General features: G+C 43.0%; 1 protein-coding gene across 4 annotated transcripts in view; it reads left to right on the top strand.

Annotated features, from left to right (window-relative positions):
• SYBU (syntabulin) overlaps positions 1–24,397 on the top strand; it is a 112,314-nt gene extending 87,917 nt beyond the window's left edge. For all 4 annotated transcript variants that reach the window (XM_060611172.3, XM_060611171.3, XM_060611170.3 and 1 more), the window contains 4 exons: positions 12,493–12,595; positions 19,035–19,238; positions 20,880–21,029; positions 22,558–24,397. In XM_060611172.3, the coding sequence (XP_060467155.1) occupies positions 12,493–12,595; positions 19,035–19,238; positions 20,880–21,029; positions 22,558–23,662 (1,562 nt within the window). In that variant the 3' untranslated portion in view covers positions 23,663–24,397. The remainder of the gene's footprint in view (positions 1–12,492; positions 12,596–19,034; positions 19,239–20,879; positions 21,030–22,557) is intronic.
• Positions 24,398–24,629: the final 232 nt, after the last annotated feature.

Genomic DNA, 24,629 nt, shown 5'->3' with positions numbered 1-24,629 from the left:
TGTCCCCAAAGATTATAGATATCATGGTAGCCTGTTGTAAAAGTGAAAGATAGACAAGACAGAAAATAAAAAAGAATCTGGTTTTTTGGAATATTTATAGATGTGATAATTCTTTATAAAAAGGAAAGGAAGGAAATGGTGAACAGGGTATAAGATAAGGAGGTAAATACAAGTTAGTGTGGATGTTCTAGATTTGTGATGGGTGGTGTTTTCTTCCCTGATTATTATGTTAAATGTAAACAAAAACATAAATACAATAAATGAATACTAAACAAATAAACATAAATACTGGTTCATACAAACCAGTCAGTAAAGAAACAAAGATAGTCTTGCATGGACCAATGATGAGAGTGTGTCAAGAACCAAGGAGTCTGATTAATCCAATTCTGTGCATCTGCGACTCATTTTTAAAAGAGGAGGAGGGAGTGAGGAAATCGATTTCTAAGTTGCAGAGAAAATAATGAAATGTCACCTTCTAGGCCCATGCTTGGTTCCCACACAGCACTGTGGCCTGAAGGCTTCGCCTCTTTCTCCCATCTCTCATGTCATTTGGTCCATTTGGTTCTTTATAAATGAAGGTCACTGAGGGAAAATATCAGTAGGTCACTGAAGATCGCCGGCAGAGTCATTCAGACAAACCATGGCTGTAGTATCACTGGGGTAGGAAAAACATGTGGTTCCTTTTCTCTGATACCTACTTCTCGGAAAAAGGTAACACATCTACATTTTTTTCTCAGAGAAGCAAAAGTAGGAATTTTAGAAAATGAGGAAGACTGTGTCCAGTACAAAAGACCTGTTGCCAGGGGCGCCTGGGTGGCTCAGTCGGTTAAGCGGCCGACTTCGGCTCAGGTCATGATCTCACGGTCCGTGAGTTCGAGCCCCGAGTCGGGCTCTGTGCTGACAGCTCAGAGCCTGGAGCCTGTTTCAGATTCTGTGTCTCCCTCTCTCTGACCCTCCGCCGTTCATGCTCTGTCTCTCTCTGTCTCAAAAATAAATAAACGTTAAAAAAAAAATTTAAAAAAAAACAAAAACAAAAGACCTGTTGCCAGACACAAATTTGGGGGCCTGTGTCTTAGAGGGATGTTAAACGACTTGCCTCTGAAGTGCCTTTATTGCCTCATTTCCTTGCTATTGCTTTTCCTCTGGTGTTACTTCCCTCGTATGCTGTTCCCTTCACCCTGCACGACTGTTTCCACAGCCCCTCGTGCTACAGGCTTGAATGGTCATGGGTAGTTTTGAAAGCTGGCTAGTTTAGTCAGCCTCTTCCATGGAATCTTAATCTTTCCAGCAGGAAATAGTACTTCCCTTTGTTGACCTCTTTTAGAACCTAAGTTAGCTCCCTGCTAAGGCATTTGCCTGTTTCTGACAGCAGGATCAGTGTCTCAGCCTGACATTTGCTAGGTGTACCAAGAGCTGTGGGCATTCAAATATGAACTAATGACATCTCACCCTTGTGGAATGTCATCTCCCACCGTGCGTGTGACCCACAGTCTCTAGGAGAAGGTTCTCCAGTTGGCTATTCTTTCATGTGTTTCAGGCTCTCACGTGAAATTGGAGAATTCAGTCGATACAGCCCGTATCTGAGGATTCCCTTGTTGATTTATAATCTAATTGGAGGAGAATGAATCCTTACCATTCTCTATCAGAACCATCTTCTGTTTGTTTATTTTCATGCTAGTTTTGGTTTGCTACTCACACTTCACGGGACAGCTCACCTCATTCTTGGTTCCTGATCCAAGTCCTTTTCCCTGATTCTGGTCTTACATAGTGTTGGGATCCAGATGTGGTTCAGGGAGGGTAATCATAAGAAGAAAAATAAAAATGAAGGCAGTATTTTAAAGTGTTTGCCGAATGCCAGGCACTACTTTTTCATATATTAACTTATCAACAACTTGACGAGATAGATGCTATTATTTTTTTCCTCTCATAGAAGAAAGGGAGACACAGAGAGGCTACATGGCTTTTCCAAGGTCACACAGCTAGTAATGGAAGCTACTAAACCATAGCACCTCATAAAAAGCAAAGAGAAACAACTTCACAGAAATTGAAATGCAAGAGAGAAACAGAAAAGGGGATACATCATTCATGAACCAACAGGAAAGGACATTAAGATATGAGAAGTGGAGCATGACTGAGTGCTGACAAGGTCCATTGATGTAACTCTCTGACAGACTGTCTCAGTGCAGGAAAGGGGAAGTTCAGCGCTGCTGAGAAAGTCAAGGGAGTGGGCTGAGATCCAGAGGCAATTTCAGTGTAGATGTGGATCGTGGCACCCCTGGAGGTGAGGCCACTTGTCACAGGTGGCGGGGCCTGTGAGTGCGGAACAAGAGCTGTGTGGTATGACCTGGAGACTGTCACACGGGGTGGCAAGGATGAAGAGAGGCAATCAAGGCTGTTAGATATTAGAGTCTTTTTTCTTTTTTTAATTTTTTAATTTTTTTTTTTTTTTTGAGAGAGAGAGAGAGAGAGAGCATGAGTGGGAGGGGCAGAGAGAGAGGGAGACAGAATGTGAAGCAGGCTCCAGGCTCTGAGCTGTCAGCACAGAGCCGGACGCGGGGCTCAAACTCACAAACTGTGAGATCATGACCTGAGCTGAAGTCAGAAGCTTAACCGACTGAGCCACCCAGGTGCCCCTAGATCTTGGAGTAAATTAGGAAAACAGTGCTTACGACAAAAGTGAAGTTAAAAAACGAAATGAAACACCATGTTGTCTTAGGGTGTTGTTGCAGGTCACTGCAGTGAGTAGTAAATTATGTCATCTCCTAGGAAGTGGGTGTTTTTGTTCCATTCATGGTCTCAAACTGCCTGCGGACAACACCACTACACTGAGAGTAGAAAATGAGGTGACTTCGAACAAGACTCATCCTCTCCCTTTCTCTTACACTCTGGACTTAAAGTCACAGACCTCAGTCCTAGCCCTGACCCTGACTTTAATCAGTGCGCATTTCTCTCTCCCAGGCCTCATCACCTCTTCCCTCCCCCGTTAACTCATTCTGCATTGACACCCCTACTCTGATCCCACCAGCCACCTCCAGTTTGCTTTTCCCTGATTTAGGTTTTCCTGCCAGACCTGGAGGGCAGGCACTTCATTTTGGTAAACACTGGATAAACAACACTTCTCCTTAAATAGAAGCAGCAGACTCCCCATCTAGCTTTTTTAAAGGGGCAGAAAGTCTGTTCAGTTCTGTGAATTTGACAAGAAATTAAAGATAAGGAATGTGCAAAAGTCTGGAAAATTTTTCAGGGAGGATTTGCTTTCCTTATTACCAGGCTCCCAGAACAATCAGTTAGGATGAAGTTCATGGCCACAGTGGATGTAACCCTTCCCAGACCTGTTTGGTGGAAGGCAGTGGGAGATGGAACCACCTGCCAAAGGGTTCGTGTCTGATGCTGATTCATTGTGGAAGATGATGTGTTGCCTATGTGGCTCATTTGGTGCCATTCAGCCTGTTAGCCTTGGACACATTGGCCACACCCAAGGCAGCAAGTTAAGGCTGATGGCATAACCCAGATGGAGAGTTTTCTAGATTGTGAAGTTATTCTCTCTGCTGAATGGTATTTGACACCCCCAGCTCCAAACTGGCCAGTCCTTCCTCTTTAAAACAAGATTATGAAGACTTCAAACCATGGACCCACTACTAATTATCCACTAGCTTTGCAAACCAACATGTGTACACATGAGTTTGACTGGACCTGGGCCAGTATTCAAATGTGTGCCTCCTCCAAGTCCCTGTCTTCCTTTCCAACCCTCTGAAGATGGATTTAGCCCAGGAGGGTGCCTTCGGAAGGCCAGGAGGGTACAGGCCACTCTGGAAGTTAGATTCTTCTCTTCTGGGCACTTTGTCTTTGAACTGACTCCTCCTGTTGGCAGCTGGTTCACCTCGACTTCTTACTTACCTTCAACTTCCTATTGAAGAAAGTCTTTGCAATCTGACTGTGCCTGGAGGGAGATTCCATGTGCTCTTTATCTTTGGAGCTCTCCTCCCCAGTGTGGTCTGTGACCGCTGGCTGCACAGTCATCTGAGATTTATTGAAAATGCAGATTCCTGGATTCCCCCCAGGTCTTCTGAACTGGAATTTTTGTGACTGTTACCCAGAAGTCTGCACTATTATTCAACTTTCCAGTGATCTTTAGGCACAGTAAGGTTTAAGAATCATTGCATTATTAATAAGTATAAAATAAATATTTATGAGCCTGTCAAGCACATCTCATGCATTTCACTTTTCATTTATTTTAGCTTCACAACAATCCTCCAAGATAGGAACTGCTATCCACCTAGAGTGGGGCTGACACATAGCACATGGCACATGCTCAAGAAATTTTTGTTAAATACACACACACGTACACACACACACATACATAGACATAGACATATACATACACATATACATATATACATACATATATACATGGAGTCAGGCTGTTATAGTGCCTTCTTTAGGTAGAGCTTGTTGGGTGTGTGACTTTGCAGGCTGGCTCCTCCTTCTGCTGATGCTGGGTAGTGCATGGCAGTGGTGATAGAGGATCCCAGATTGACACCTGATTGGCCTTTGGTTGAGTTGATGGATCTCTCATCTAGCGTTCTCTTCCTGGCCATCTCTGGCAAATTAAAAGGGCCACATATTTATTTATTACTAATGAAGAGAGCAAGCCCAGGGAAGCTGGGTGGTCATTCACGAAACCAGACAACACCTGGTGTCCTTCCTGTAGTTTACTCAAGTCGGTCAATACACAGACTTAATTTTCCCTGGGGGTGAAGCAAAGGGAGACTAGTTGTATCCTGGGTTCCTGTCAGAAATGTTCACTTTCTCCTGCTTTCTTGAAGTTTCTTTACACCCTCTATGTTTTTCATTTCTTTCATCTACTTTCTTGGTTAGCAGGTGTATTCCCTGTATTTCTGCCAAGACAGGCAGCTCAGGCAACCCAAGATAAAGGAGTGAACAGGTGAAGTTGTCTTCGACCCTGTCAGGCCTCTTGGGCCTCCTTTCTCATGCTCCTCCCCTCCTTTTCTCAGACCTTCAAGCTACCAGGCTCAGGGGATTGGCCTCTGATAATGTACAAACCTATGTACATTTTCCCGGGGGCTTTCTGAAGGCAAGGTTCTAACCTGGGTGCAACTCTAGAGATTTTTGGAGGAGACCATAGGGAGTTTGTTTTAAAACCACAGATGTTTTAGACATACTCTGTTGTACATGCAAACACATACACACACACAGTAAAAAATAGAAACATATTCTCCACTGACAAATGGCTGAAGGAGAGCCACCTTTTGTAAAGAGTGATTATAAAAATGTTTGACTTAAAGGGGAGCCTGGGTGGCTCAGTCGGTTAAGCATCTGACTTTGGCTCAGGTCATGATCTCGTGGCTTGTGAGCTTGAGCCCCTCATCGGGCTCTGTGCTGACAGCTCAGAGCCTGGAGTCTGCTTCAGATTCGGTGTGTCTGTCTTTCTCTCTGCCGCTCCCCTGCTCACTCTCTGTCTCTCTCTCAAAAATAAACATAGAAAGAAAGAAAGAAAGAAAGAAAGAAAGAAAGAAAGAAAGATAAAAAAAAAAAGAAAGAAAAATGTTTGACTTAAATAAGAGAAGGCATTTCCTATTGTGGGACTTTTTAAGGGAAAAGTGTTTAAAAAGCTCTCTTCTGGCCTTCAAGCCACTGTACCAGTAGTTCTAACTAGAAATAGTAATAGCTAACATATACTGAGTGCTTGCCATGTACAAAGCACTGTTCTAACTTCTCTGCATGCTTCACCTAATTCCTGCAATCCCTTAACAATACTTACTATTAATATCTTCATCTCCATTTCACAGATGAGGCATCGAAGGCAGAGAGAGAGGGTAAATGATTTGCTTAAGGCTTTACAGAGTTAGAAGAGGCATGATTCAAACCCAAGTGACTAGACTCCAGGGCCCTCTTAATACTATATTAAATGGCATGACTGCTTTTATTATAAAATGCTTTTTCTTTAGAAAAAATTAGATTGTTTCAAAGGAAAAATAAATTGCCAGTAATTGTAGTGCCTCCTATTTTTTTTTTTTTTTTGAAGAGTAATATGCACATGGTTAGAAAAGCCAAATAGCTCGGAAATATATAAAATGAAAATAAAGGTCTTGTTATATCCCACTGTCCCATTTCCAAGAGAAACTACTATCATCAGATCTTTTTTATCCCTCAATAAAAATGTTCTATGCATGTAGCCAGTTATATATAATTTAAAGATTTGTTTATCAAAATCAGGCATGCCATACCCACTATTCTGCTTCTTGGTTTTCTTTTTTTTTCTTTTTAAAGCTTATTTATTTATTTTGAGAGAGAAAGAGAATGCGGTAGGGGCAGAGAGAGGGCAAAAGAGAGAGAATCCCAAGAAGTCTCCACGCTGTCAGTGTGGAGCCAGACATGGGGCTTGAACCCACAAACCGTGAGATCATGACCTGAGCCAAAACTGGAAGTCAGACACTTAAACAACTGAGCCACCCAGGCGCCTCTGCATCTTTGTTTTCTTATGTAGCAACAGGTCTTCTAGATGTTTTCACTCCAGCACACACAGCTTCATGTCACTCACTCCTTGTCATGATTGTAGACTATACTCTTAGGTCCCTGTATCATCTGATTTCACCAGTCACTATTGATGGGCAGTTAGGTTGTTTTTTTGATGCTTAGGTGCAGGACAAATTCCTAGCAATACAGCTTTCTTTTTTATGGATATTACACCAACTCACACTCTTGCTAACTCTTATGGGAGTATTTTTCCCAAACCTTCAACAGAAGTAGCGATATCAAACTGTTTTTTTAATTTTTTGCCAGTCTTGTAGATGAAAAAAAAACCCTTGTTTACATTTACATTTATAATGTTATACATGAGATTGAATGGCTATTTGTGTAGGTTGATCATTTATTTTTCTTTGCCATCTGCCTGTTCATGTCCTTTGCCCATTTTTCTGTTAGTTTTTTTTTTTTTTCTTATTTGTATGAGCTTTTGGTAAATTAAGGAGATTGGCCCTTTGTCTGTCATATGTTGTAAATATTTTCTTTCAGTTTATTATTTGTTTTTGACTGCCGCTTTCCCATAAGCAGTTTTACAGTTATGTAGTCATATTTTTCAATACAAAATTATTCTCTAAATACTTTAAATTTGAACTTCCTTTTGTTTTTAATTGTTTTTATATATATATATTTTTTTTAAATTTACGGTGTCTCCATCTATTGAACATCATTCAGAATGAAGATAAATCCTTTCTGTAATTCAATGAAAATGATGCTTAAAATTTTTCAGAAAGACTTCTGAAATGCAAGAAAACTTGTGTATATATTTTCAATCAGTTTATTGATCTTTTGATCAAATATTCCTTTTCTAAGATAAACATCTATAGGGGTTTTAGGGAATAGTTTGCAAAAAGTAAACTAAAAATCCTTTAGGTTGTGAAGCATTTCTTGGATTCATTGGCTAGGTGCCCCAAGGCTTCGCAGCTCAGAGTCTGTTCTACCAAATCTACTTTAGAGAAGCTTTTTTTTTAGAGTGTCTTCTGTAATTACATGTGTCCACCGCCCCAGTTGCCCCTTAATCGCTCTGCTTGGCTTCAGTGAAAATGGCTCCTCTCCTCCCTAGAGACTTTGAAATAAAATATCTGTGTATCTGTGTGTGTGTTGGGGGGACAGGGGGAGGATGAAAGGATGGGGAACTATTTTTTTGTTATTTTTTTCTTTTCTAGTTTGCTGCCTCTGTTTGAGGTGGGGATATAGGTGGCCAACCTGAATTAATTCGATAGCTTTGTAATGACAAAGGATAAAGGAAGGTTTGGGGTTGCTTCAATCAGTGGTTTAGAATGGCTTAACACGGCTTAGTCAACTGTCTTCAGAGGCCTGTGATGCTCTGATGTTTGAGGAGGACTCCAAAGTCTCCTGAAAGCAGGCAAAAATAATAATGTCCAAAGAGACCAGATTGCAGGCAGTGTTTAAAAACAATAAGTCTAGTTATTAGTTTTTGCACATACTATTTTTGTTTCCATTTTTCCTTTTCTAACTCCTGGCCTCACCATCACATGCACAGAATGCTTATTACCCTAGCAAGAGTACAGTGGTACTACCTACCAAACAAGAACCACCAGAGCTTCTGGAGGCCAGCGAGCTGAGCTTCTTGATAGTTGGAGAATGCCTTTTGCTGCAGGATGTATAGTCACTAGGACATTGACAAAACAAGTTCATCCTCCCCTTTTCAGTCCTGAAATCCTGCTCCACAAATGCCAGCAGCTGATCGAAGACAATATTGATGAGGATGACTTAGATATGCATATTTTCAAACCCTGTTTAGCTGATCAAGCACAAGTCTTCAACAGCCAAATATTGTGTCCTTTGCTTTGTCAGAGTATTCTCTGTGACATCAGAGATTTACCTTTGGGTATCTATTCACAGGCACATGGGAGCAAACACATTCTTGACCACAAAAACAGCTTTAGGCTAATGCCATCCAAAAATACATATGATGCAATGTATATTAAAAGTTTTGAAATTGAGCATATCCTTTGACTTAAAAATTCCCGCAGACGTTTACTCTAAAGAATAGCAGGCAAGGGGGCGCCTGGGTGGCTCAGTCCGTTAAGCATCCGACTTCAGCTCAGGTCATGATCTCACGGTTCGTGAGTTCAAGCCCCGCGACGGGCTCTGTGCTGACAGCTCAGAGCCTGGAGCCTGTTTCAGATTCTGTGCCTCCCTCTCTCTCTCTCTGACCCTCCCCCGTTCATGCTCTGTCTCTCTCTGTCTCAAAAATAAATAACCGTTAAAAAAAAAAAAAAGAATAGCAGGCAAGGGTATAAATTTGCATTCCCTGGAATATCCATGAAACATTAGGCCTGTATTTTAAGAGCATGGACCCTGGTCAGATGACCTGGGTTCAAGTCTTGCCCCTACTTCTTGGGAGTTGTGTCCCCTTGTGCATGTCACTCAGCTTCTTGGCCTCATTTGTGAGAGGGGCTGATAATTGTCCCCTACCCCTTGGAGTCTGTACTGTCATGAGAAATAAGTGAGTAAATATGTGGGACACCTGGGTGGCTCAGTTGGTAAGTGTCCGAATTCAGCTCAGGTCATGATCTCACAGTTCGTGAGGTCAAGCCCCATGTCAGACTCTGTGCTGGCAACTCAGAGCCTGGAACGTGCTACGGATTCTGTGTCTCCCTCTCTCTCTACCCCTCCCCCACTCATGCTCTGTCTTTCTTCATCTCTCAAAAATGAATAAATGTTAAAAACTTTTCAATAAATAAATAAACATTTAAAAATAAATAAGTAAATATGCTTAGAATGGTTTTTGGCACGTAGTGTTTGTTACTAATAATATAATAATTGGACATAGCCTAGATATTCATTGATTTAATAAAACAAAATGTAGTATGTTTAAAGATACTCACATATTAAAAGAAAAGCAATTAGGTTGCATAGTAATGTATTTACTAGGAATGCTGAGTAATTATATACCAAAAGGTTAACTATAGTTATTTATTTATTTATTTGGTGATGGAATAATAGACTACATTTTGTCCTATGAATCATTGCTATTTTCTAAATTTTCTACAAAGGAAATGTGTAATAAAAATTGTCCTTTTAACCCCTGCATAGGAGTAATAATGGCTAACACTTATTGAGACCTTACTACATCTCACACACACACACACACACACACACACACACACACATTCATTGCTTACAGTAACATGATGCCATGATTATCATCTCTGTTTAACAGATTTAGAGACTGAAACAGAGAGGTGAAGTAATTTGCCTAAAGTGAGTGGTAGAGATAGGATTTGAACCCGGTCTGTCTGACTCAGGGCCTGTGTTTTTAGGTTAGGTACTCTCTTTGTATGATTTTAGTAATACAAATGAGCATTGAACTACAGCACCCACAACAATAACCTAGTTGCATACAAATTCAAAAGAAACAGAGTGCCTCTCCTTCCTTGAGTCTTTGTTGCCAGCTAGTAGATAAATCGGGGCTTTTCAGGTCTCCGGTCTTCCTCTTATTTGTCTTGCTTAGTAATGATGTAGTAAAATTGACCTTTCCTTGTACCCCTTCAAAAGAGTGTATTGACTTTACATTGCATTAACCAAACTGGAAATGTATTTTAAAAAATAGGAAACTGAAATGGCGTAAGTAGCATAGACATTTTTCTCTATAATATTACTCAGTCCTGAATGCAGCCACTGGGTACCCCAAAAGAGTCTTCTAACTTCTTTCAGAGTGCAGAAGGTATGTTAGAGAAGTATACGAAAAAAGTGACCTTGGACCCTGCCCATACCTAAGAGTCAATATATTGAGTTCCAATAGCAATAAAACATGGAACAGACTTGTCCCTTCGGTTCAGAGTACATAATTACCAAAGATCAAAGTCATCTTGAGGAAACAATGGACTTTCAGCAGTTGTCTGTTTTTGTTCTAGAATTTCTCTTGTTATTCAGGTAGTAAAGTTATAATTGATGGGCTTTTGTGTTTCTTTTAAGGAATGAAAATTGGGGTGTTTCAGAGCCATAATTTTATGTTAGAAAAGAATATCTCAAACCTGGTGGCTGCAACCACAGGATCTATTTTTGAAAAATGTCTGCCTTTATCACTTAATAACCAACCTGATAATTTACTAGCCGGCAAGGCTGGTTGATTAAGGCCATGAGGACTGGCGTATTGCTGGACAGCACTACCAATGATGAATCCTTGAGATTATAAAATACTACAGGTTAGCCAGTGCATTACTCAGAGGCAACTAATTACATTTGGGGAGCTCATTACAATGTTAGACAGTCTCTGAAATCCAGAAGGAATAGCCGGTCTCAGTCCTGATAAATTGCCACCCTAGTTCTCCCAGAATTCTGCTGGGAATTGGGATTCACTGCTGACATCTGTGCTAAGAGGTCATTCTTGGTCTCTTTTCCACAAGAGGCTGCACTTCCTGAGAGGTCCTGGAAGCCAGGAAAGGGATTTTTCTCTCTCTGCCTTGCCATCACCTGGCAAAACAAATACAACCCATCAGTGAGAGGATCTGTTCACCAGTGGGCCAGTCTGGCTGTGTCTTGTACCAATGGGTCATCTTGGCAGTTAGGCAGATGGTAGTATATAGTTTACCCAGGAATCTCCCTGGCGCCCCTCCTTCCCGCTGCCTTCCTGAGGATGCAGCCTGGTATGGAGAAGTGGCAGGGGAACTTGGTCCTGGCCAGGACTTTTCCCCCACAAGCATTGGACAAATCAGCTTTGACTTCTTCAGTGTAGAATAGTGAGATATATGTCTGCCTTACAGAGTTGTCAAGATTAACAGAAACAAAGAATAGAAATCATGTCCTTATAGGGCCTTGTGTTATTATTGTGATAATTGTTGTTAGAATCTCAAAGGATTTAGATTATTCATATTTTCCTCAACTCAAAAATGTGAGTTGGCTCTGGGTTCTAGACCAGAAGAGTCATAAATTGTGTTGTAGGAGTTGAGAGATAAGGTCAAATAAAATTGTATCCCTAGATTTATTTTCCAAAAGCATATGGAACATTATCTTTTTTTTTTAAATCTTCTCTTTCTTCTTCCCACTTCTTCTCTTTTGCATCTTTCACTCTCCTTAACTTCCCCAGGCAATCCTTGGAATATTTCCATTATTACTATTCCAGAACTATGTATTTTTTGTTAGAAATGAATTCATATTAATTATTCTGCAACACAGCATGTTTCTAATTACATACTGAACTGTAGTCTGTGCTCAAAATAGAATGTGATTTTTGTAAAGTAATGAACAATCCCCCTACCCGCTCCCCCCCCCCCACAAGTAAAACTTCACATATCAGTATAATCCAGTTTCCATCACTGTCACTGAACTTTCTTCATTCTGTTTGGAAATGTTCCATTTCTGCTTTTTGTTAGGGTTGTGCTCTTAATAGAAAAACAGCAGCTGGAGTCAGAGAGTCACTGATCAGATAGTGCCGGTTCAAGCAGTTATCCGGACCCAGGCTTTCTTCCCAACGGCTTCTAACAGACTGATTCTCTCCAGACCCTAATGTGCCAGATTCAAGTATGGCTAGCTGACTGCAAAAGCCCAAAGATAAACTCTCCTGGAAAAACTCCTTTGGGACTGACAAGTCTGCTTTTCGTTCTGCCTAAAGCAGAACGAAAAACGGGCCCTGCACGTTGATGTTGTCGAGGAGTGCCCGACACACAGGAAGAGGCGTGCGTTTCTGCCCCAACCTTGGGTCACTGTGCAGGATCAGCCGGATGATGGGTGTCTTTATGAAACTGGCCTCACCGTGCTTCTAAGCTGTGTTTATGACATGATGTCGTTGTACTTGCACATTCTCTTGTTTGCTTTGAGGGAAAGGCTGGGAGCCTAGAAGGTCTGGAATCCTGCCACTTGCTGCGCTCGAGTGTGCACGCGCCGCGCCGGGAGCCGGACCGGAGAGGCAGGAGGCTGGCCAGCACATTCTCAGGTTTCCTTTCCTTCAGGCCTCTCTCTCACTCCCCTGTTGTTTTTCAGGTAGCGAAGCTGATTTTAGCTCCTCGAGCAGCACGGGCAGCATTTCCGCTCCTGAGGTCCATATGTCTGCTGCTGGAAGCAAGCGGTCCTCCTTTTCACGCAAGTAGGCGCCGTCTCCTGCTCTGTAATTATTGAGACGCTTTAGGCAGGTGACTCACCTGTACTTTATGTTTCTATAGAACCACCTGGATTACTGTCCGTTCATGATTTTGTTATTTTTCAGTGAGTAGGTTTTGGTTTTTATAATGGTTTGAAATTGAAACTTTCCCCTGTCCTACCAACTGTGGTCACAGGGCTTGACCAATATGTGTCTACCCGGTGGCTATCTCTCATCCAGTCCTTGGCTGTGTGTCTGCTCGTCCTTCTCTGCTTTCTCTTTCTCTTGCTCACCCGTGTACTCACCTGGTACCCACCTCCTACCTGCCCTCCTTCATGACTGTGTCGTCTCTTGGCTGTGAAACCTCTGACTTCATAGTGACCCCTGAATACTCCCAACAGTCACTAGGGGAAGGGGGTGAAAAAAGACTAAAGTTAATGGCGTGGGTGGCCACCACCATAAAGAGACATTAGAGCAGAATAGCTAAGTATCTGTGCTCTGGAGCCAGGCTGCCTTGGTTCGAATGCCAGCTCCACCACCTATAGGCTGTGTGGCCCTAAGCAAGTTGCTTAACTTCTCTGTGCCTCAGTTTTCTCATATGTAAAATAGGACTATACCCATACCTACTTCATAGGGTTTATATACACATAGTGTGGGGTCAGTGCTTAGAACATACCAAGCATCAACAGATGTTCACCATGGATGCTATTTGGGTTGCGGGAAGAGAGGAACTGTGGGAAATCATGACCCACCATTCACATTTGGTAGGAAAGGTTGTAAGCCCTAGGACTCTCTCCTACTGTCAGTGACTTCATTCATTCAACAAGTATTTATTGAGCTTCTGCTATGAGACAGGTTCTGGAGATATGGCAGTAAACAAAACTCCATGGAAATTCTATTCATTCTAGTAGGAAAAAAAGACAATAAATACATAAATAATAGAATTATTTTTAAAAACACAGAGAGAGGGGCGCCTGGGTGGCTCAGTCGGTTAAGCGTCTGACTTCGGCTCAGGTCACGATCTCGTGGTCCGTGAGTTCGAGCCCCATGTCGGGCTCTGTGCTGACTGCTCAGAGCCTGGAGCCTGTTTCAGATTCTGTGTCTCCCTCTCTCTCTGACCCTCCCCCGTTCATGCTCTGTCTCTCTCTGTCTCAAAAATAAATAAACGTTAAAAAAAATTAAAAAAAAAAAAAAACACAGAGAGAAAGGATATTGAGAGCAGTGGGATACGTGGTACATTTTAAATAGGCTGGTTCCAGGACAGCTCTGTGATAAGCTGAGCTCTGAGCCAGGGACCCAAACAGTTCAATGGAGTGAGCAGCAAGACACTGGGGATGATTTGTTTTTAGACTTTGTGCAGGTCACTGGACTTTCCCGGGCCGTAGTGTCCAAATTTGCAAAAAAAGGGTTGGACCACATAATTTTTAAGGTCTCTTCCTGGAGAAAAACTAGCTAATTTCTGGAAACTTACATTCCCAGGATTCAGCAAGCAAATATTTCCCATTCCTCTTGGGTGAGCAGAACGTTTAACTGATGTTTATAAAGGGACCTGAGACCCTCTCTGGTGAAGTTTTATTGTTAAAAAACAAAGCTGAAGCCAGACAAGCAAACAAAAGCGTGAAGTCCACAATGAAAAAGGACAATTGTTCTATCCCCAAACACAATCTAATTTGGAAATAAAGTGCCTCTGGGATCACAGAACATGAATATAAACATTCTCAGTATAAATCAGATGTGGCTTGCTCTGAGAATAAACCATTTATCTAACCCATTCAAGAAAATTAGCACATACCATGGTACAAGGTATCAAAGAGCAAAGCAAAGGAAAAAAGAAATGGCCTGTGGAAGAGGCCAATTTTATTAAGCCTTGCAAAGAAGTTTGTGTTTGTGGTTAATTTCCAAGCTAATGTCAACAATACTGAGTGCCTTACAGAAAATTGTCTAGTCTGGAATCCATGGTTTCTCCAAGTGACTAAAAATTGACATGTTAATCATAAAATAGCTAAATAGAATTACATGCAAATCAGATACAGGCGTCATCAATGGAAAATTGGAATTGACAATGTTCTATCCATGATCCTCACTTTTTTTCTTCTTTTTATCTGACCCAGGCACAGAGCACAGTCAGTAGATTTCTGTGATGGGGTATCTTGGGCATCTCACGTAATATTTGTGCTCTGTAGGATCTTGCAGTGAGAACAGCTCCTCTAGATGGGCCGGGTATCCATGCCAAACTTTATTATTTTTTTAAATTTTTTTTTCATGCCAAACTTTATAATAGCTTATGATCCTTTTAAATGGCTTGCTTCTCCTGTAATAAATGAATTTTCTCTGTGGAAAATTAGCTCCTGGGAGGAAGGTGAGCAGGAACATTTGGGGAAGGAGTGGGAGAAATAAACAAGTGGAGTTGGTGAGAATATTTTTGACAGGGGATTTAAAACACAAAACTTAAAGATTTACAAAGGATCTCTTCTTAATGAAGGCCAACTCTGCAAACATTTCTGAAGAATTCTGTTTCTTAAACTAAAATCCTAATCGGATCAGAGGCAGATAGAAATGAGAAGGGAAAAAAAAGATTGGAATTTGGAGTCAGAGAAACATGGGCTTTAGTTTAGCCTCCATTATTTATTAGGTACATGACCCAGAGCCCTGAGACTTACCATTCTGGAAAATGGGTTAATAGTGGCATCTCCCTCACTGAGTTAGATGAGCTAATATATGAGTGCTTAACATGGTGTCCAGAATTTAGTAAAAGCGTCCTAAGTGGGTTTTAGTCAGTAGTGGTAAAAATGATACTAGTGGACATGATGAAGAAGACGGCGATGGTGGTGATGATGTTCATATTAGTTTTCTCAGGCTGTTGGCGCAAAGTATCACAGACTGGGAGGCTTACACAACAGGAATTACCTTCTCAACAATTCTGGAGGCTAGAAGTGCAAGATCAAGATGTCAGCGGGATTGGCTTCTTCAGAAGCCTCTCTCCTTGGCTTATAAAAGTCTATCTTGTCTCTGTTCCTCAACGTAACCTTTCTCTGTTCCTGTGTCCACGTTTTCTGTTCTTATAAGGACACTAGTCAGACTGGACTGGGATTAATTAAATTTAATTACCTTTCTTTAAAATCCTGTTTCCAAAAACAGCCCCATTCTTAGGTACTGGGGGGTTAGGACTTCGACATTATGAATTTGGGGGGTAGACACGATCCAACCCATAACAGTGATGATGATGATGATGATGATGATGATGATAATGTTACCGGGAAGTAAAGGACAATGTTGGGGGAGGGACTGAAATTCACCTAGGCCCCTTATGAAGTTGGTTCCCTTCTTCCCTTCTCCCTTTCTCTCACTTTCCATTTACTGTATTCAGGTATTCGGGAAGTGGGCAGGGTCCACAGAATTCTGTCTCCTCTTTGTGGAAGGCATTCTTCTTGTCCGCCACCACCAAGGGATTTAGACTGGACTGAGGAAGGTATCGTCGAGTTTGACTGTTCATGGCCATGACAAATATGGAACCCTAGCCTCTCCTTTGAAAATGTTTTGCAATGACTTTGTGCCCATATGTGTTAGCACTTGAACTGAACTAAATGTAAAGAGCAAGACTGATATTTTTTTAAAGAAGCTTTTCCATTTTTTTTAATGTTTATTTGTTTTTGATAGAGAGAGTGCAGGAATGAGGGAGGGACAGAAAGAGAGGGAGGGAGACCAAAGATCAGAGAGTGAAGAGCCTGATGGGAACATGAACTCAAGAACCGTGGGATCATGACCTGAGCTGAAGTCAGACGTTTAATTAACCAACTGAGCTACCCAGGCACCCCCGCCCCAAGACTGATATTTTTAAGCATGTAGTTTCTTTTTTTTAAGTCAACTATTATCGTCTAATAACTCATTTCCTGAAATATATTTGAAGATTTTATTGTACTATAGTAATGTTTAATACTTGAAGAGATTTTATTTATTCAGTATCGCAGGTGAGTTATTAAAAATTCCCATCTAACTTAATTTGTATCTTAGTGACTGCACTGTAGTAAAAAGTCAGTGGTGAATTCTTCAGGTAATAACCATATACATAGTACCTAATATACCTGTTTACAAGCTCCAAACAATATATTCTATTTGTGTAAAGTAAGAAGGAGGCATTTCTGTAGCATTCAAAAATCTGTATTTAAATCCTAGTTTGGCTGTGTGTTCTTGGACCAGATTTTTCCCTGAACCTCACTCACGTCACATAACTGAATACTTCACACACTTCACATAATGTAAACGAGAGTTACCAGCTTTATAGCATGAAGCTCAAAAGCAATGTAAAACTGTGTTCGTAAAGCATCTGGAACAGGGCTGGGGCACAGAAGGTCATTGGTGAAGGTTGACTCAGAAGAGAATTCCCAGGTCAAAATTAGGGTTAGCTCCTTACTGTCTCTCCTGACTTGTAGTGTGGAATCCTGCATATTTCTCATTGTCACATTGAGAAATAGGCTGGTTGCAGTAGATTCGGAAGTGAAGTGTGGAGAAGCAGATCCAAGCCAGAGCCCGTCGTGTTCTTTTCTGCTGCTCAGCCCAGCACCACTGGGCTGCTGAGTTGGTTTGTCACAAAGCCATCAGCCCATCTGTTCCATATAAAGTGTCCCCTTCTCACAAAAAGGAGGCAGAGTCCCTTTGGATGATTTCAAAAGGAAAGAACTTTTTAACTTTAGAATTTGGTGATGTTTCATTTATGTGTGATTTACTGGGTTGACAGCTAGTTGAAATTATATTTGATTTTGAGTAAGTGTGGTTTTGGAGCCAAGTATACCCACACGCACACTCACATTTACGCACGTTTCTCATTGAGACGTGTCAGTTGAGTACAGATGTAAATCAGAATTGCAAAGAGGGGATTGTCAAAAAGCAGTACTTGTGGATGAAAGGTATCTTGTTCTCTTTCGTTTTCTTGTAATGTCAACAAGAAATATTTCTGACACAGAACTGTTATCCTATTTAAGTAATTTCAACATTCTCAAGATGCTGCCTTACATAGTAGGTGCCAAATCTCTGAAACGAGATTAATAGGGAAGTCTGAACAAGTTTTTCCTGTAATAATATCCTACAGCTGAATTGCCCTTAACATCTTATCAGATGCACTCACGTGCATTCTTTGATTGGATTTTCACATCGACTCTGTGAGGACAAAAAAAAAGGTTATTATTATATATCCCCATATATTTAGTAGCTTACTTGCTCAAGTTCCTAGTAAGTGGCATTGCTAAGGCTCAAACCCAAATTATTCATTTAGCTGTCATTTAGGGAGCATCTAGCATGTGCCATGAAGTAGTGGGGATATAAAAGAACAGACTGTGTTCCTGCCTTCAGAAGGCCCTAGTCTAGTGGGAAAGACAAACAATTGTGTAGTTGTGAGACAATGCAATAAACCCCAGGATGCAAGTTTTCATGGAGTACTAGGGAACTTTAAGGAGCCACACGTATACAAGCCTAGGGAAGGAAGAATCCAGAGAAGGCTGCTTGGAGTGGATTTCCATCAGTCTCGAAGTTGTAAGTATCCCAAGGGTTAGGGTAGGGAGTGGGAGAGCATTCTAGGCAGAGAAAATGATAAGTTGAAAAACATGAAAATGGTGGAGAGCATGGATCATCAGGAAAGTGTAAGTTGTTTGGAATTCTGGAATACAGCGGGGGAAGGGAGGAGTGGCAGATGATGGGTTCGACAGGTAGGTGGGATCGGTCCCCTTGAGGCCCTGGGGAGCTGTTGAATGGCTTTGAGGACAGTGATATCCAATTCCATTTTAGAAAGGCCACTCCAGCCAGAGAGTCAGCCTCCTTGCTTAGGGGGCAAAATAACAGGCCAGGGAATGAAGAAACAGCTTTAAAACATTTCAGCAGTTAAACGATAAAGGTTGTGTTAAGTCATCGGGGATGGAAAGAAAATAGGTGGTTAAAACTGTAGGCTTGACACACTTATATGAGCTGTTTATCTGTCCTCTTTTCTCCTCTTCCTTTACGGGCAACCCCGTTTTTCCCTCACACTCCAAATGAACCACCCTCATTTTCTTCCGCCAGCATGAACCAAACCCAAACATTTTTAAGCTAAAACAGGTGTACTGGAATGAAAACCACATCTTCAAAACAGCCTCTAAAGTGAACCTAAACCAAATCAATATTTTACATGGTTTGTGTTCTTAACAGGCATTTGGGATTAATTCAAAACAAGCTTTATGGTCAGAAACTATTTGAAAGAACAGCAGAGGGTGAGGTTGCCTGTGCTAATGGCAGAAGGAAAGAAAGTATCAGTCAGGCGGCAACAAGGCCGTCCCTGAGGACGGTAATTATATTGCCCCTTTCGACTCTGAAGCTTGGATTTCCTTAGTAGTAACTGGCTTTTAGCAGGAGTTAAGTATTAGCATTTGAGCACTGGGAGCCCCAAGCATTTTAACATTTCTCATGTTTTCTCTCCCAGCCGAGGTCCCCATGGGCGGAGTAATGGAGCTTCATCGTACAAGTCTGGCAACAGCCCCCCCTCCCCACGGGAGAAGGACTTCCTGTCCATGCTGTGCAGGAATCAGCTGAGTCCCGTTAACATCCATCCCAGCTATGCGCCTTCTTCCCCAAGTAGTAGCAACTCCGGCTCCTACAAAGGAAGTGACTGCAGCCCAGTCATGAGGTGAGTGCTGTTCATCTCCCAGGTCGTGGGGCTTAGTGTGTCCTACTTGGTAAGTTTTCTTTAAAAAACTTAGAAAAAAAGAGGAGGCGGTTACCTCTCTCAGGTTCGTAACTTCAAGTCCCACATCAGGTTTTGCCCAGTCAGAGCGGAGCCTGCTTGGGATTCTCTCTCTCTCTCTCTCTCTCTCTCTCTCTCTCTCTCTCTTTCTCTTTCTGTCTTTCTTTTTCTGTCCCTCCCCTACTCATGGTCTCTCTCTCTCAGAATAAACTTCAAAAAATTTAAAAACTTAAAAAAAGTTATGCATCTCTTGAGCTCCTGCCTTATTCTGTAGAAAGCCACTTCTCTTTCCTTTCCCGCACTAAGCTGATCTTTCAAGGGCAGCTGCAGAAAGAACTCAAACCATGATTTCTGGTAAGGCTCAGCAGCCCGGGGAGGGACTGGATAGGGAGGAAAAATGGCACTGTGGCAGGGGGAGGGTCCCCAGAACAGGAAAGAATCATCCACGTGTTCATTCAAATGTCAGGTATCTGTTGAGTGCCATGTTGTGCCAGGGACCGTGTAAAGCACTGGAAATGGGACAGTAGACAGCAGGGAGGGTCCGTGTGCCAACTGCCCAGACGATACCAAAGACATTGCTCATCTAGTGACAAAGACATGTTAAGGCTTTTCTGCAAGTACCTGTTGCTGCGTGTGTTTGTAAGAGGTCAGGAGGCTGTCCAACTCAGTCTGGAGGGATCAGAGTAAATGACATTGAAATGAAATCCGAAAGTCAAGCAAGGTATTAATTAGTCCCTGGGGGGGGGGGGGGCATGAGGCTGCAGAAAAAAGGACCTCCACAACCAAAGGGGCCACAACAGGGGGACTGGAAGGTTGGGAGGTGGACACAGGCCATCTGGATGGAGTGCAGGTTCAGCGGGACCAGGGCGAGGGCTCCAGCGCTGGGGAGAAAGCTGCTAGCCCTCCTTCCTAGGCCTTCTTCCTTCTGGGTGGCCATTCTCGTTAGTCAGCTGTCTTACAGCAGGGATACCCAGCCCCGGCCAGGCCTGAGAGGGGCCGACATTCCAGCTCGGGAAGATTTCTACAACACCAGGCATCTCTCTTACAAAACACACGCTCTGGTGACAGTGGAGTGGCCTTTCCCCTTTGGAATGAGGAAACTTTCCACCAAATCAGCACACTCTTGCCAGGGATTGATTTTGGAACTGTTTGAATTCAACTAATAACAATCGGGATGTTTAGGCAGTGGCACATTGTGTGGAAAGTCAGGCCGTCTCGCTCCAGTCCTTCCCCCCTCCACCCGTCCCACTCATTGTCCTCTAACAGTGCATTACTCCGAATCAGTCCACAGGCAGGCCTGTGCACAATCATGTATTATTTTGTAGGAGGTCATTCTTAAGCCATAGAAAACTCCTCCCTCTCCACTGTGTACACCCTCTCCACAAACACCCTCCCCACACTCTCCTGAGTGATGAGCAGTCCTAAGATCAGCAGGTAACATTACAACCCCCTTCTTAAGTGAATCCTGCATCATTGAGGTTTCAGACCCGGGTACCCAGCTGTCTTTCCTTCCCTAGCTGTGAGCTGTGCCGTCACTTTTCTTTTTATAGAAAAAGTAACATTTCATTGCTTGGATTGTTTCAGGCGGTCTGGAAGGTACATGTCCTGTGGTGAAAATCATGGTGTCAAACCCCCAAACCCAGAGCAATATTTGACTCCTCTGCAGCAAAAAGAGGTTACAGTGAGACACCTGAAGACCAAGCTGAAGGAATCGGAGCGCCGGCTTCATGAAAGGTGAATCTGCATTCCTTGCACGCTGAGCTAAGGATGGTTTCTTTTTCCATGAAATGAAATACAAACCCACACTATAGAGAAATAGAAAAGAAATTTTTTTTAATTTTTGGTAAATTCCTGAAATCAGCCTTTCAAAAGAGCCATTTCCTATTCCTCAGTGATTTGGCTGTTTCAGGAGCACCGGGGACCCTCTAAGGTTTGAGGGGAACCTCTGCTTCTGGGTGTGTACAGCTCGGACATGAAGGGTTGGGTGTGTGCGTGGCTATTTTTAAATGGCAGGAACACTGGCAGGAACAATCCCATACTTCCAGCAGTAAGGGTCACACATGGGGCCCCTATTGAGTCCTGTTTATCTCTCTGGGAGCGCGGACGGCCACGTGCACTATGATTCCTGCAAGCTATTTCTGGGCCGAAGGAAGAGGTTCATTATTCTTGGCTAAGTGTTAAGGTAAAAAACAAAAACCAAAAAAAAAAAAAAAGCCCATGCTTAAGAGATCTTATCACAGAGAAAAGACCTTTGACATCTTGGGGCAGGCCAGATTTTCTGCTTCATGATTTCCCTCGGAACTTTTTGGGATAGACGAATGGAGCTCTGACCAGGGTGGCTGAGAGTTCAGGGCAGGGGTGGCGTGAGTCAGACCTTACTTTCTGGAAGGCTTTGTTTATGATTTGAAGAATCCCTGTGAGGGTTTGAGCAGTCATGGCAGGGAAGCACGGGAAGGCAATGAAACTGGAGACTACTCCGGTCTAAACTTAGAGAAGCAAAATTAACAACATCTTCTCATGTATATCAGGATCCTGACTGCCTGGTTTTCATATCCACTGAGAATATGAGGACTTGTATTTACATTGACTGTGAAGAAATTATCTATCAGGAGGAATCGCCAACAAAGATCTTGAAATCAGGGTCCTGTGAAGGATCTAAAAAATGGGATAGATTTTCTTCAGTGTAGGATGGATCCACTAGCATTTTCCCCTGAGAAGAGAGGGAATAATTGACTTTTCACAAAGTCCTTGCAATATGCATTTTATAATTCAAAAAAATTTCAAATTATTACTGGGATATATGATCAGAACAGTTCTGCAAGGCTAAAACTTACCAGTTTGCCTTCCATCTTTGACCGGTAATTAAAAGTGAAATGAACTTTACTTCCAGAAAGTGTAGATATAAGAAAAAGGTGGTCTACGGACATAAAAGGAGGCTAAGAAACTCTAATGTGTCCTATTAACGAAATTTCAAATATTAAATACCGAATAGAGGCTAATGCTTACACTTCGCGCATCGCCTGACAGCACTCGAAAAGAAAAGCAGACAATAGTCACATTTTTTATTCTGATTCTAGTTACTCTTCTCATTTTTGCTATTTTGCAATTAAGGGGGGCAGTTCCCGGCTAATACCTGTGAGAGAAAAGAAAAAATCAAAACTGATTTAACCTCCAAGTTTCAAGGGCTAGAGCCCGGGCTCCTGGCCTTGGGGCAGAATCGCTAGGCGCCCGCTTGGAAGTTGACCTTGCCTTCTCCCTGCAGGGAAAGCGAGATTGTGGAGCTCAAGTCCCAGCTGGCCCGGATGAGGGAAGACTGGATTGAAGAAGAGTGCCACCGCGTGGAGGCCCAGCTGGCCCTGAAGGAAGCCAGGAAGGAGATCAAACAGCTCAAACAGGTCATCGAAACTATGAGGAGCAGCTTGGCTGATAAAGATAAAGGCATTCAGAAGTATTTTGTGGACATAAATATTCAAAACAAGAAGTTGGAGTCTCTACTGCAGAGCATGGAGATGGCGCACAGTGGCTCCCTGAGGGATGAACTGTGCCTGGACTTCCCATGCGATTCCCCAGAGAACAGCTTCCCCCTCGGCCCCCCTTTCGGCAAGATGGCAGACGGGCTGTCTCCGGAGGAGCAGGGCACCGAGGAAGGGGCCGACGGCGAGCCGCTGGTGGGAGACGGTCTGGCCGACCGCACAGATTTGCTGGATGGCATGGTGACCGCCGCCACCGCAGAGGCCGGCGACCTGGAGCTCCTTCACGCCGCCCCCGCGGCAGCGGCCCTCGACGGCCTCCCCCTGGCGACGGGGGAGGAAGAGGGCAGTGCGGTGGTGGAGCGAGCGGTGCAGACCGACGTGGTGCCCTACAGCCCCGCGGTCTCGGAGCTCATCCAGCACGTGCTCCAGCTCCGGGACCCGTGGCCCTCGAGCTCAGCATCGCCTGACGAGTCCGGGGCTGACTCGACAGAAAGCTTCCCCGAGTCCGTCTCTGCGTTCATGGTGGATTTAACGCCAAGAAACCCCAACTCGGCCATCCTTTTGTCTCCCGTGGAGACCCCCTCCGCCACGGTGGATCCGGAAGCTCCCGCAACCCGCCTCATGAGCGAGCTGGATTTTGCAGGCCCCACGGAAGAGAGGTTGGACGGCATCATCCCGCTGTCGCGCGGGGCCGTCGGGACGCAGTACTGGAGCAGCAGCTTCCTGGTGGATCTCCTGGCTGTGGCTGCCCCCGTGGTCCCCACTGTTCTGTGGGCATTCAGTACTCAGAGAGGGGGGACAGATCCCGTCTACAACATCGGGGCCTTGCTCCGGGGCTGCTGTGTGGTCGCCCTGCATTCGCTCCGCCGCTCCGCCTTTCACATCAAAACCTAAAATAGAAGTCGTCGTTTCCGTGTGCCAATCTGTCCCGTGTGGCGTCGTGCCAGGTGGAGAAACAGCAGGTCGACTTGCGGCGGCCTCTAGTCTGTCGTTTTTGCTCCTCGGTATTTGATTTGCACTATATTTAGTTGAAGCCTGTTCACTGTTTAAAACCGGAGGTATCTTCAAAGGCATGGAGACCTGGTTCAAGTAAATGCCCCACCAGTGGTAGAGAAAGCATGCTCATGACCCTGCCGTGTCGTCTGAGGTACCCGTTCTTATCCTAGTGGTTCAGGAAGAGAAAATGCAGAGTTTGCACTTTTCAAGACAGCTTCTGTAAGGCTGGCATGTTATCTCCTTGCTTTGCTTTGTGCCGTTTTAAAATGTGTAATTGTTACAGCATTCCAATGGTCTTGTGCACAGCAGGGGACTGTAACCAAAAATAAAACTGTACTTGTGTAATTGGTTTGAAGAAGTCTTGAATAGCTCCTTAGCGTCTTACTTGGGGTTGATAAGATTTGAGTGTTTGCAATTTTTTTACTAAATGTAGCTTCAAAGTCGTGAAATGGCTTGTTTGTTCCTAAACCTGTTAATTGATGAGACTGTATGTAAGTTTACGATGTATTAACTTATTTTTTGCTTATTATATAGTGTTTTATTGGAAATTGTTTGTAACCACACACTTCAGCATGATGAAAATAAAGATTAGTGTTTACATTTAAATAAATGTTTTATCCTCCCGTAAAATAATTACCTGTGTGGTTTTACTTCTGTAAATGGTGAGAAAGGCTAAATGGATACTTTCTTCTTTATCAGTAGGGGTCTATAAAAAATGGACTTAAGAAATGAGAAAGAGGGAAAACAATGATTAAAAGAGGCGAGGATTTCCTACTCTGTCTTTAAAAAAGCATTGTTTCTGACTGAAAGTAGCTTTGATTGCTCTGAAATTACTGATACATTTGTTTGTTCATACATTTATTCA

Source organism: Panthera onca, chromosome F2 (genome assembly GCF_046562875.1).
Source record: "Panthera onca isolate mPanOnc1 chromosome F2, mPanOnc1 haplotype 2, whole genome shotgun sequence".
Classification (NCBI taxonomy): domain Eukaryota; kingdom Metazoa; phylum Chordata; class Mammalia; order Carnivora; family Felidae; genus Panthera; species Panthera onca.
This window is presented reverse-complemented; position numbering and strand designations above follow the sequence as displayed.